Raw genomic sequence first — 14,573 nt, forward strand, 5'->3', positions numbered from 1 at the left:
CTCTGGGCCGTATCTGTGGCCTGCTGGGTCTGGGGCCTATGGGCGGTGTTGTGTGCAGAGGACGTCACACGCTGTCCTCTGGGACACTGCAGCGTCAGGTGGGGTATTCAAGGGCAGCCTCCAGGGAGGCAGAAGTGAGGGGGGCATCAGGGATGTTCAGAACTAGGGGGTGCTGGGCAGGGAGGTGTTGCCCCAAAGGGAGGACGCACAGCCCACTCAGAGATGGGGAGCGTCTTTAGACAGGAGGGGTGGCGGAGAGAGTGGATGGAGGACACAACCTCTGGGGAGTCCAGCCTTCCTGATGGCCTCTCTAGTGTTGTGTACACGCTGGGGCAGCCTGCATCTCCCCGAGTACTCACACCAGGCACACGTCACCCCACCCACTCCTAGCACCTTACCACGGACACACACACACACACCTCACATGACACACACCCAGAGACACGTCACACCCCATCACAGACACTTCACACCCAGACACACACATACCTGTCACCCCGTCACAGACACCAGACAACTCACACCACAGACACACAACGGCTCACACCACAAATACACACCCTACATCATGCACACACCTCACGCACACCGCTCAAATCACACACACCACCCAGGCCACAGAAACACACGCCGCTCACGTCACGCACACCGCAATTCAAGTCATGTAAGTACCTCAAATCATTCTACATGCACGTTTATCAGTGAACACAGGTGTACTTCATATCATACCGTAAACACACAATGCCTTACCCCCTCCGCAAACACACACATCTCACATTCCCCAAACATGTCTCACCTCCTCACGGTCACAGACATGACTCAACACCACTCCCCAACACGCATGCCACATCACTGCACAAGTACCCTCCTCACTGACCCCCACATCACACCTTCCCTAGAGGAAGAGATCACCCTCTGAATACAGTGTCTCTCAGTGACCCCAGCCCCTCTCATCACCCCCAAGTCCAGAAGGCACACACCCCACACTTCACCCCTAACTGATCTCCCTGCCCTCCTCCTGTACACAAGTCACCCCACAACCCCGCATGATCTCCCGTACGGAAGTGATGATGCTGCGTGACACCTCCAGGTCATGGTTGTTCAGAGGAGGGCCTTTGTGTGCAGTGAGGAGATGAAGGACTCAGCAGAGTGGGCGGCAAGAAACCCCCAGAGCTGGGGGAACACCTCCATCAGAGTCCGAGGTGCCTGACCACAGGTCCCCACATGTGTGTGGGTGAGCTTGGGATCCACGACTGCAGATAAACTGGAGGTTTTTATGTGCATTACCCGCGTGTTTGAAAACCACCAGACTGAACTGCACCAGACCTTGGCTGGCAGAGGACGGATTCCAACTTTATTGGAAGGAGGTAGATGAGCCACTGATGGTGCTAGGTGGTGGGGAACAGGGGTGAGGCTTTAGGAAGCTGAATGTTACAGCTGTGTTCAGGCAAGACTGGAGAGTTTAGGGGACATTGAGACATCACATAGCCAGGAGACCTGACTGGGTTGGGAGGGGGCTGGCTGGGGAGACTGCCGTGTGAACCCTGTGGGTGTCAGCACCCCAGTAAACTGATCTGCAGGATTCTGCCGCCAGTTTGGTGGAGCTGATGACAGAGGAGTTGGAGAAGACTTTGCTCTGAGAGCCATCTACCCGGACCTGGGCAGGTCCCACTTCCGGAAGCAGTGAGCTCAGAGGTTCTGGAGGGGGCCTGGGGGCAGATCCCAGTGGTCTCCCCACTCACGTCTGTCTTCTGTATTTATTGTTATTATTACTAACTTTTTTTTGGCCATGCGGCAAGTGGGATCTTATTTCCCCAACCGGGGATTGAACCCATGTCTCCCGCAGTGGAAATGCAGAATCCTAACCAGTGGACCACCAGGGAATTCCCCACCTCTGTCTCCTTTAAAGTGAAGGTCAAGGACTCCTCCTCTCTCCTGCTGCCCAGGCTCCACTCAGCCTAATGAGCTGGGTCAACAGGACACCCACCCACCCCCACCAGCTACCAGAAATTCTGACCACAGCCAGGGCTGGCCACAGGACATCATTGGAAAAGACCTTGATGCCAGGAAAGATTGAGGGCGAGAGGAGAAGGGGGCGACAGAGGATGAGACGGTCGGATGGTATCACTGACTCAATGGACATGAGTTTGAGCAAACTCAGGGAGATGGTGAAGAACAGGGTAGCCTGGCGTGCTGCAGTCCATGGGATCGCAAAGAGTCAGACACGACTTAATGACTTAACAACAACGAGCTGTCAGCAGTGTTTCAAGTTAATGTGCAAACAACAGGTGGACAGGCGAGTGTCCGGCGGCCCAGCTCTCTGGGGCCCCCCAGACCACTGATACTGGGAGGAGACCCCCGTGGCCTCCAGCCTCTGTGTCAGAGGACGTGGGAGACTTCAGCTGCTGGGCAAAGATCCAGCTGGTCTGAGCAGAGGGTTGGAAGGAGACCCGTCTCTGGGAAGGAAACGAGTGGAAGGTCCCTGGTGCTAGCCAGGGGAGTGGGGAGGGGGCTTGTGGAGGAGACGGACGTTTTCTCAGTGACCGCTGCAGGCCTCTTTGTGCGGAGCTGGGCAGTGGCGTCCGGCCCAGGGTTAGTCACACCAGTGTCCTCAGTGTGGCTCCTGTCACAGGCTGTCATCACTACGGCCAGTGTGGGCTGAGGGGTAGGGGGTGTGCCCGGTTTGCTCCCAGGCCATGCACGTGACCCAGGAGACCCCAGACTCAGGCCTGAATCGGGCCCCCAGGCCCTCACGCAGCAGAAGCTGCCCGTGGGTTTGTCCTGAGGTGTGAACTGGGCCGAGCGAGCAGCCAAGGCCCAGGAGGGAGGGAGGGCCCGGCCCGTGCGCCGTTGGCCACTCCCTTTCTTCCTTCTCACACGGGCTTTTCTCATCAGGCTGGTGGCGAACGTTGGAGGTCCCACCCCGGCGCCTCTGAGGAGCGGGAATCAGTTTTCCCCCACCCTCCAGCACCCCTCTGCCTCTTGCCCTCTGACACGCGGGAGGACGGGGACGGAGTGAGTGAGGAGGGTGGCTGTGGGCACACACGTGCCCTGCACGCTGAGGGGCAGGTGACGCGGGCCCGCGGTGGAGGACGCCTGGCACCCCTCTCCTGGTCGGCTTCCTGGCACCCTGGTCCGAAGCCTGGACCCGCCCCTCGCAGCACTAGGAGCCTTGGGTGCTGGTTTTTCAGGCTGAACTTCAGGCCCAGGCGCATACCCTGGCCGGTCTCTCATTTCTGCTCCATCATGGTCCCTTGCCTTCTGCACGGTGACCCAGTGGTCAAGTCCAGATTCTGGGGGGGGGGGTCCCCTCTCTCTTCCCACCAGCATGGTTCTGCTGTGTCCCAGCACCTCCCAGGCCCAGTGCTCTGTCTGGTCCAGGAGGCTGGCCTTTCAAACACCCATGCTGCCCAAGAAATGACATTGGTCCTTCCGCATCTCTGGATACTAGGATTCTGGGGACCCCTAAAGAAGGCCATTTTCTGCCTGCCACCATCCAAGGGAGGGTTGAAAAGCTTTCCAAAGGCTTCCCCATGATTCAAGGTCGCTGCCAGCCACTGGCAGGCATAGTGAAAGTGGAGAGAAATAAGGATGTGGGCTAGAGGAAGCGCTTTGTGGCCTGCAGAGGGGCTAAGAATAGACAAACCTGAGGATGCTTCCTTAATCTGAGCTTATCCCCCATGGTGTGTCCAGGGAGAGAGAGAGTGCGAAAACCTGAACTTTAATCCTTGACATGCCAGCGCCCTAGGACCCATAAGACAATGCCAAGTTTAGATATATTTTTTGATATGGACCATTTTTAAAAGTTTTATAAATAAGTTAAAGTCTTATAAGGAGCTTCTCAGGTGTCACTGGTGGTAAAGAACCCACCCGCCTGCAAATGCAGAAGATTAAGAGATACAGGTTTGATCCCTGGGTCAGGAAGATCCCCTGAAGGAGAAAATGGCAACCCACTCCAGTATTCCTGCCTGGAGAATCCCACGGACAGAGGAGCCTGGTGGGCTACAGTCCATAAGGTTGCGAAGAGTTGGATACGACTGGGTGACTGAACAGCAACATAAAGAATTTGGTACAGTATTGCTTCTGTTGTTTTGTTCTGGTTTCTTGGCGCAAGGCATGCGGGACCCTAGCTCCCAGACCAGGGATCGAACCTGCACCCCCTGCATGGGAAGGCGAAGTCTTAAACACTGGACTGCCAGGGAAGTCCCATGGACTTATGTGCAACTTTTAAGCTACCTCTTTGCCTCTCTGGGCTTTTTCTCGCCCTGTATCTATGTCAGGATGCTCCCTTGCCTTCTAGCTGTCTTCGGTCATGGGGAGTCCCAGAAGGAGATGGATGGGGAGCTGGAAGGGAGCAACGTGGGGCAGGGGACAGTTTACTGCCCTGGCTGCCTCCTGGGTGGGCTCTGACGGTGGCTGTGTTCCACTGCTGGGGTCAGGCCAGCCCTCTGCACACAGCCCTCTGTCCCTGGTTCTGCTGACCATTCCCCCTTCTCTTTCTTCAGACCTGGGGTGGGTTGGGTGCCATTAAACTGCCCAAGGGCCCTGCCACATCCCTCCTGGTTTCCCCACCCCCTGCCTGCACCTCGGCCAATAGCTGTTTTATTAAACCTCCTGAATGACCCAGTGCGAGCATCCACCTGTTTCCTGCCAGGACCCTGTCAGAGGCCCAGCAGGGCCCCCAAGCCCAGGAGTGCTTACTGTGAATCCGATTCCCACGGTGGCTGAGAAGGAGCCCGGAACGAACTTGCCCTGGTCGAACTGAACCAGCAGGGATGTCTTCCCCACGCCGCTGTCCCCCACCAGGATGGTCTGAAAGGGAGCAACAGAGGGGGCTGAGGACCTGCGAGTGTGGACCGGGCGGCTGAGAGTGGGACGGGGCTGTGGGAGTGGGCTCCTTCTAAACACACATACACATGTGTGCGCACACACACCCACACACACACACACACCCACACACACACACACCCCAAACTCTGAATTTCCTAGTGAAACCACTGAACACGGCATGAAAGCATAAAGGAAATCTTGTTTCAACCCAAGTTAATCAGTATCTCGGGTGACCTTGAGAATGTGCCTCTCAGACTTTCAGACCCCAGGGCATCGCTGACTGAGGTCCCGCTGCTGCGCTCTCTGGTCTGTCCTTGAACCTTCCTGCTCTTCCTCCTTCACCTGGGGACAGACCAGACCTGGGTCAACCGTGAGCTGGTGCTTGCCAAGGACATCTGCCAGGTTCCCAGCTGGCGCTGTGCTGGGCTCAGTCACTCAGTCGTGTCTGACTCTTTGCGACCCCGTGGACTGTAGACTGCCAGACTCCTCTGTCCATAGAATTCTTCAGGCAAGAATACTGGAGTGGGTTGCCATGCCCTCCTCCAGGGAATCTTCCTGACCCAGAGATTGAACCCAGGTTTCCCATGTTGCAGGCGGATTCTTTACTGCCAGTGGTAAAGAATTCACCTGCCAATGCAGGAGACGTGAGAGTCTTGGGTTCGATCCCTGGGTCAGCCTATCCCATGGACATAGGCTACAATCCGTAGAGCTGCATAGAGTCGGACACCACTGCAGTGACTTAGCACACACGCATGCAAGGGCATCTGACATCTGCTTCTGCGGAGATTGAATCCAGTATTGCTGCAGCTGTTGACCTTCGAGATGCCTAGAAGGGAGTTCAGGGTGAAGAATGAGGCACGATGTGCTCCAGAAAAACTGGTGGAACAGGTCTTTAGATAGATATTTTGAGGACTTGATTTCATGACCTCAATCCTTGCATCTCTTCATATCTAGAAAAGCACTAAATCCCTTCATGGTGACGCTGGCTCCTCGTAACTAGCAGAAAAATACCGTTTGTAAAATAGGTGCTCAATTGCATGAACTCCCCCTTGACCAAAATCACACCTTCCCCCATTACCTCCTTGGAGCAGTCTCTCAGAGCTATCTGGGGTGCTGTCTCCCGGGTTGCAGTCATTTTGCCCCAAATAAAACTTAACTCACAACTCTCATGTCGTGCATCTTTTTAAAGTCAACACCTTCATCACAGTCTGACCGCTCTCCCTGCCTCTCCCACCCCATTGCTCTCATAGGTGTTTCTCCCAGTAACATCCTTGCACTTTTTTTTTTGACCACACTACGAGGCATAGGGGATCTTAGTTCCCCATCCAGGGATCAAAACCTCATTGGAGGCTCAGAGTCTTAACTGCTAGACTAGTTGGGAAGTCCAAAATCCCTCAACATTTACTAACCCTTTTGGCATCTGCTTCTTGGAACACCTGTGTTAGGGGTCTCCCTATGGGAAAGTCTGTAAAATGAAAAAAATGAGGACATCTGAATATATACATTGGGAAGAATTTGCACTTGGCCTTGGAGAGGATAACATTTCAAAGGGACGCAGAGTCTGGGAAAGAAGGGTCTGGCTACTTCTGTACTTGGAGGAAGTAGTGGAGAGAATTACCTGGAAGTTCAGGTGTGATATCTGAAAGAAAATCATAAGTGATAGGGAAGGAATAAACATGCACTCAGAGGCTGATAGCCAGTGGATCCTCAATGAATGAATGGGTGGGTAAATACCTTAGTTTCAAAGTGGACAGTAGCCACTGTCTAAAGGCAAGCATTCAGGGTCACTGGAAAGACTTGGGAGATGCTGGCTTTAGCTCAACTTACAAAGCCATAAAGATACAAAAAAAACAAACGTGAAAAACTATAAAGATTGATGGGGCCTCCTTGGGTCAGACCATGGCGCCAGCACTGTTTGCTCTGACCATGGCACTGAATCACTAGCAGGGGTCATTCGTGATGTTGCCTTTGGACACTCTTTGACTATGGTCCCCCAGTTCCACTTCCCGAACCGAATTCTATTCAGTTTTTATTTCCTCCTGGAGAAGGCAACGGCACCCCACTCCAGTACTCTTGCCTGGAAAATCCCATGGACAGAGGAGCCTGCTAGGCTACAGTCCATGGGGTCACAAAGAGTCGGACATGACTGAGCGACTTCTCTTTCTTTTCCTTTATTTCCTCCCTGGTGAAAAGGCTCCATTTGTTTGTTGGGTGCAGTGGCTTTAATAATTTACATCTCAAATCTAACTTCCTCAAACTGGAAGAAGTGCTTCCTAGGGAGAATATTCCAGAATGTGAGGGGTCCGTCTGTCCATTTGCATCCACCTCTTTTACTAAAGGATAGGACAGGTTCTCATTCTTTCTGCCCTTATCCTTGTTCTCTCCAGGGTGAAGAGTTATCATCACCTTTTCTTCTCATGTGAAAACAGTTCCCTCTTCTTGGGGCCTTCTTTCTTCTTTCTGATTCGGTGAGGACACAGTCCAGGGTGATGGGGTTCAGCATTTCAGATCCAGCGGAATTCTGCCCGGAGGCAAAGGCGGGATGATGCTCTTGGGTTGGTCTTTTTAAAAACAACAACTTCATGAAGATGATCACGTCAGGAGTCAGTTGATGATGGCGGCAAACTTTTTTTCTGGGCTACCATGGTGAGCTCAGAGCTGATCAATTTAGAAATTGGATGATTGCCCCTGAAATCCAGGACCACCTTCATGCCTGGTCTTTGTCTGCCTGTGCCCCTCCCCATGAAATAAGTGGTCCATGGAGCCAAAGACTTGTGTCCCCCCATAGACTATAGTTTGCTCCAAGCCAACTGCTAGTGGTGCCTGAGTAGTGGCCAAGGGGTGGCTGTTTGCCGGGATGTGGACAGAGCTTGGGTGTGAAGGCTGGGTGTCCACACACACACTCTCCTGAGGACCTTGGGGTGTGGAATGTGCGGGAGTGGGGCTGGCAGGGGATCGTCTGTGGACGGTGGGCTGAAGACTAGAAGACGTCTGTCATTAGGCTGCTACGTCTCGGTATAGAACTTCTGAGAACGATACATTCAAATCTGGCTTCTGGGTTGGTAGGCAGGTATTTTTGTCAAGGTAGGAAGGTTAGATGCACTTTTTTTTTTTTTGGCCATACTGTGTGGCCTGCGGGATCTTAGTTACCAGAATGCACGTGTGCTAAGTCGCTTCAGTTATGTCCAACTCTTTGTGACCCTATGGACTGTAGTCCGCCAGGCAACTCTGTCCATGGGATTTCCCAGGCAAGAATACTGGAGTGGTTTCCCATGCCCTCCTCCAGGGGATCTTCCCAACCCAGTGACTGAGCCCACATCTCCTGCATCTCCTGCACTGACAGGTGGATTCTAGGGAAGCCCCCTTAGTTACCAGGTCAGGGATCTAACCTGTGCCCCCCTGCAGTGGAAGCACGGAGTCTTAGCCAGTGGGCCACCAGGGAAGTCCAGATGCATTTGATTTGAAAGATTTAAAGAAAATATTTGTTTATTTATTTGGCTACACTGGGTCCTGGTTGCGGCACTTTCCTTGTGGTACAGACACTCTCTCGCTGTGGCTTGCAGGCTCAGTAATTGCAGCCCACAAATTTAGTAGCTCCGAGACATGTGGGATCTTTAGTTCCCCTACCAGGGATTGAACTCGAGTCCCCTGCATTGTAAGGTGGATTCTTAACCATTGGACCATCAGGGAAACCCTGATTTGATAGATTCTTTTCTTAGCTTGCTTTAGACTATTAAAATATCGAGGCATATGGTATATGGGCTGCCATTTGTATGCTAGCTCTGGTCCCTCAAATGTTAGGGAGGGGTCTGGCTAATCTATTACCTTAATGCACAAAGTAGTGTCTCCACTCAGAGCTGCCAGGATTTTCCTGAAGTCTCTCTAGGTGGGCTCCAAATTTCACTGCTCAGATAAGCCAGATGTCAACCTCAGATCTAGGTTTTCCAGGGCACCTCCCCTTTTTGGGAGCATCTATGAAAGGTTAATTAACTGTGGTTGTGATAGAAACCTCTGTGTCAGCTTCACCACCGTTTAGACAAGTGTCTTTGTTCTTTCTTCTTGTCATTTTGTTTATGTCCCTATTTGTGTGTCATCCACATCCAAGAGGGATCTGAGGTGATTTACAGCAAAACCCATCATAGGTGGCTCAGTGGTAAAGAACCCGCCGGCCAGTGCAGGAGATGTGGGTTCGATCCCTGGATCGGGAAGATCCCCTGGAGGAGAACATGGCAACCCATTCCAGTATTCTTGCCTGGAGAATCCCATGGATGGAGAAGCCTGGTGGGCTTCAGTCCATGGGATTGCAAAGAGCTGGACACGACTAAGCATGCATGCACGCACACCACTATACCAAAGGACAGTTAACGATGCTGCCTGATTATGCCTGGCATAAATTCCCCAAAGTGAGGTTGGGTTTTCCCTGTGTCTGAGCATTACATTTGGTTCTGGATTTCCTGGAAGTCAAAACGAAATGGGAAGCCAGACAGAGTGTGTGGTACTTTATTGCCAGGAAAAATGCCTGAGTCCTTTCAATCTGTATTTTTTTCTTGGCGTGGGCTGCTAAGAGGACTCTCTTGTGTGGATCCTTACACAAGAGGCCCTGAATGACAAGATGGGCATTTGTAATTTTACAGAAGATGCAAAGCTTTTCCTCCAGCTTTTGTATCGATCTTTGCTAAAAGCCGGGCCTGACATCTACTCGCACTTCCGTAGAGGCCTCTCAATGGAGCCGGGCTAATGGTGTCTAAATACATTGCTTTCCTGTGATTTCATGATTCAGGGGAACATTTAGAAAACCAAGATGAATGGAGTGGTTACCGTGGCTCTTACAGTAGTTCTTAGCTACCTTTTATTTTTTTAACAAGACAGGAAATTCAGATGCCATAAAGAAAAAGATCGATAGATCTGATTGTATAGGAAAAAAAAAATACTCTGGTCATTAGAAGATACAGCAACAAAATCAAACGAGAAATGACAGAGGGATAATATTGGCACGATGGACAGAGGAGCCTGGTGGGCTGAGGTCTTGGGGGTCGCAAGGAGTCGGACAGGACTGAAGGGACCAACATAGCCCAGCCCAGCCCAGCCCATGCGAGGCAAAGGGTTAAACACCTCTCAAAAGTTCTCAATGGGTGAAACATGAGCAAAGGTTATGGATAGAGAGACTTGATGAGCATTTCGTATAAACAGACACACGCCATATGTGATCTTTTGTGACTTATCCTTTTACTGAGCGTACTGTTTTTGAGGTTCATCAATGTACCTCATGTAGCAGTAGGTTATAGCATGTAGCAGTAATTAATTCCTTTCTATTATAGGATAATATTCCATTATATGGCTATACCACATTTTGTTTTTCCATTTGTCAGTTGGTGGGTATTTGGGGTGGTCCCACTTTTTTGGCTACTAATAAATAATGCTGCTATGAACATCTATATACACATTTCTGTGTGAATGTATGTTTTCATTTCTCTTGGGTAGGTATGTTTGTTTTAGGTGTCAACGTGGCTAGGCTATAGTTCCTGTTATTCAATGAAACACTAGTATAGATATTGCTATGAAGGCATAATTTGGATGTGACTAACATCTACGACCAACTTCTGCTTGCAAAGGTACACCAAGACAGGTGTACAAGGCCACTCATTGTAGCATTTGTAGGAACAAGTAGTTCTGCTGTTGGGACTGGTGACTTGTAAGACTTCAATAATCCACAGCTGCCTTATCCAGTCAATTGAAAGATCTTAAGAGCAACGTTGATCTTCCCCTGAGAAAGAAGTTCTGTCTCAAGATTGTAGCATTGGCTCCTGCCCGAGAATTTCCAATCTGCTGGCCTGCCCCACAGATGCTGGACGTGCTGGTTCCCACTGTTGCATAAGTCAATTCCTTAGACGAAATCTCTCGTTATAGATAGATCTCCTACTAGCCCTGTTTTTCTGGGGAACCCTGACTGATAAAAAATAATATAGAATGGTTTGCTAAAACTTTGATTATGGTCAACATTGGCTGAGACTTGGGGAAGCAGGCACACATACATACACCATTGGTGGGAGTCTACACTAGGGCCTTTTGGAGAGCAATTGACAATATCTATCCAAGTTACACTGCAGATGGTGATTGCACCATGAAATTAAAATATGCTTGCTCCTTGAAAGAAAAGCTATGACAAACCCATACAGTATATTAAAAAGCAGAGACATTATTTTGCCGACAAAGGTCAGTCTAGTCAAGGCTATGGTTTTTCCAGTGGTCATGTATGAATGTGAAAGTTGAACTATAAAGAAAGCTGAGTACCGAAGAATTGATGCTTTTGAACTGTGGTGTTGGAGAAGACTCTTGAGAGTCCCTTGGACAGCAAGGAGATCCAACCAGTCCAGCCTAAAGGAAATCAGTCCTGAATATTCATTGGAAGGACTGATGCTGAAGCTCCAGTATTTTGGCCACCTGATGTGAAGAACTAACTCATTGGAAAAGACCCTGATGCTGGGAATGACTGAGGGCAGGAGGAGAAGGTTGGGTGAGGACAGAGGATGAGATGGTTGGATGGTATCACTGACACGATGGACATGAGTTTGAGCAAGCTCCAGGAGTTGGTGATGGACAGGAAAGCCTGGCGTGCTGCAGTCGATGGGGCTGCAAAGAGTCAGACATGGCTGAGCGATTGAGCTGAACTGAACTGATCAAAGTTACAAATGTAATTTTTTTCCCACTCCACAGTTCTAGGGCTTTGCTTGCAAAAATGCACCAAGATATATGTACAGGACTGCTCACTATAGTGTTTATAGGGGCAAATAATCCAGCAGTTGGGACTGGTAAAATGAACTCTAGAATTTACATGAAATGCAATATTGTGAATGATAGAAGAATGAGGAAAATCTGTATGTGCTGTTTGAAAAAAACTATATTATTAAGCAAAAGATGAAGGGGCAGAGAGGTTTGCTTGTATGATGACTTATGTGTACTTCACTTAGATACATATTCTAGTTATGCATAAGCTTTAAAATCTACTTAAAAATTTTTTTGGCTACACCATGTGACATATGGGGTTTTAATTCCCCAACGAGGGATCGGACCTATGCCTCCTGCATTGGAAGCTTGGAGTCTTAACTACTGGACCACCAGGGAAGTCCCTGCATAAGGTTTTTTAAAAAGAAGCAACGGAGTCTGACAAAGGTTACCTTTGAGGTTCTGGACACGGTGAGGTGGGGTTGGAAAGGAGAATTTTCTTTTTCCTTTTATCTCTCCCACACTTAAAAAACTCTGCAGTACGTTTTAAAGAAATGTTAACAGGGATTATTTCAAAGTGGGCATTAATGTGGCTTTGTTTACTTTTTGAATTTTTCTGTATTAAAAATCCCTAATAAATGTAACAAACTAATTGATGAAGTAAAGTCATACAGGAGTGATCCTTTACTTAACCTGGAATAAACCACTTTTCTAAAGAAAAGAACACAAAATTGGTAATAGAAACACATACTTGTATTCAACAGTGGTTGTCTCTGGGGTGGGATTAGAACTGATTTACCAAGCACTCTTTGGGTTCCTCTGTATTTCATTATTCTTCAACAATGAATACACATTACCTTTGCAATCTGAAGAAGACTGTAGTCTGCAAGTCCAACGTGACCAAGAGGAGTTTTTGGTTTTAGTCCCTGGAGGCATTTCTACCAAAAAGAAACATGAGCTGGTTCTGTTCTCCAAAGCTTTAAAACCATTCTTTTTTTTTTTTTTTTTGACTATGTCATGTATCTTGCTGGATCTTAGTTTCCTGACCAGGAATTGAACCCAGGCTTTTGGCAGTGAAAGCTCCGAGTCCTAACCACTGGACTGCAAGGGAATTCCCTAAAAACCATACTTCTTGATGATATTTGTTTTATAGGACGTCTTTTCTCAAAGGAGATGGTGTTGTTTGTGATGGAAATCTGTTGAGAAGTGAGTGATATGAACTCATACATTAGTGTCTCCTCCTGACTTCTGGAATAACTTTGCATTTCTGCAGGAAGAGATAAAAGATGGGTGAAGTATAAGCCTGAAAGTTAAAAAGTGATTTTCTCAGGCTGATGAGACGAAGGCAATTAAATCCTTTTTTCCCCCAACCTTATCTGTATTTCACAATTTATTTTCTTGAAATGAACTTGTATTGCTTTCTTAGCTTAGAGCAACTCATAGTTTTGAATCACAAGCCATGGATGACTAGTGGTCCAAGGGCTATTCTGATCTGAACCACATTAGAGGGAGAGGTGAGGTCGGGGGTGTTGAGATAGCAGGGGCAGGACGGGCCATCTGTGAAGAGCTGCAAGGAAAAGTCAGAAGGGCAGAGGGGACTGGAGTGAACAGAAACCACGCGTCAGCTAAAGCCGCTGAGTGGAGAGTGAGGCAGCCGCTGTTGCGTGGGTCTGGATTTTGTGGGGTCGTCTTTAATTTTCGATTACCACAATCATGCTGCAAAGAACTGTCCGAAGCTCAGGGGTATGTAGCAAGTTTGGTGAGTCAGCGGTTTAGTCTGGGTGGTCTTTCTGGCCTCAGCTGGGCTCCCTTGCGTGTCTGGGAGTCAGCAGGCTGTTGGCCAGAGCAGCGTGGTTCTTGATCTGAGTGCTAGCCTGATGCATTCTCAAGGAGGAAGTAGAGGAGCATGAGAACAAAGGAAATGCAGGAGGCCACTGCGGGCTGAGCTTGGGAAATGGCGCACCATCGCTTCTGCTGCATTTTCTTGGACAAAGTAAGTCCCGAGTCGATCCAGACTCAAAGAGAGGGGAGGAGACTCTTCCTTTTCATGAGAAGAGCTCTGGGGTCAAGGGGTAGATACCCGGGGTGGGACCATTTATCCCAGGCCTGAAGTTCATACAACGTTGGAGGCCCTTTTTAAAAGGATCCTGGGACTTCCTGCTGGTCCAGTGGCTAAGGGTCTGCGCTCCCAACCCAGGGGCCCAGGGCTCGATCCCAGGTCAGGGAACTAGATCCCACATGCCTGCCGTAACTAAACATCTCAGGTGCAGCAACTAAGGCCCAGCACAGACAAATAAATAAATAAAAAGGGAAAAAGAATCCTGAAATATGAATACAGAATTTGATATAGGGGCCTGGGCAAGTGAGGGGTGCTGACATTTAAGTTCCATCAGGTTCGTGGCCTCTTCCTCACTTTCACAAGGAAGCGAGAAGCTCGAAGCCCCAGTGAGGGGAGCCATCGTCATGCCAGGGGCAGAGCTCAGAGGGAGACCCGTTCAGCCCAGGGCTGGTGCCTGGATTCTGGGCAGCTGTCTGCTCTGGTCCCATGATGTCTGGCTAAGCACCGTTTGCATTTGCTCCTCCACTGAGAGGCTTAGTTCCTTCAGGTCCACTTTGGTTTAGGCTTTGGTTTTGTAATTTTCCATTGGGCCTGGCAACTGCCATCCCGTGGACCTTCTATTCCAGAGTGGGAGAGACCCAGTGAAACTGGCCCTTCCAATACAGGGGCTCCTCCCCCTGCCTGCTGCTGTCACTTCAGTCGTGTCCGACTGTCTGCGACCCATGGACTGCAGCCCGCCAGGCTCCTCTGTCCGTGGGGTTCTCCAGGCAAGAATACTGCAGTGGGTTGCCGTGCCCTCCTCCAGGGGATCTTCCTGACCCAGGGATCGAACCCGGGTCTCTGAGGTCTCCTACACTGGCAGGTGGGTTCTTTACCACTTGTGCCACCTGGTAAAGATCCTGAAAAGATTGAGTCCAGAAAAAACGCTGTCGTTTGTAAGCCCATGTGACCTAGAGAGGTA

General features: G+C 49.8%; 1 protein-coding gene across 1 annotated transcript in view; it reads right to left on the reverse strand.

Moving 5' to 3' along the window:
* The window catches only part of RAB37 (RAB37, member RAS oncogene family), a 66,242-nt gene that overhangs the window by 11,623 nt on the left and 40,046 nt on the right, over positions 1-14,573 (reverse strand). The window contains exon 2 of the mRNA XM_043905589.1: positions 4,702-4,812. Within this exon, the coding sequence (XP_043761524.1) occupies positions 4,702-4,812 (111 nt within the window). The remainder of the gene's footprint in view (positions 1-4,701; positions 4,813-14,573) is intronic.

The sequence above is a fragment of the Cervus elaphus genome, chromosome 5, assembly GCF_910594005.1.
Source record: "Cervus elaphus chromosome 5, mCerEla1.1, whole genome shotgun sequence".
Taxonomy (NCBI): Eukaryota; Metazoa; Chordata; class Mammalia; order Artiodactyla; family Cervidae; genus Cervus; species Cervus elaphus.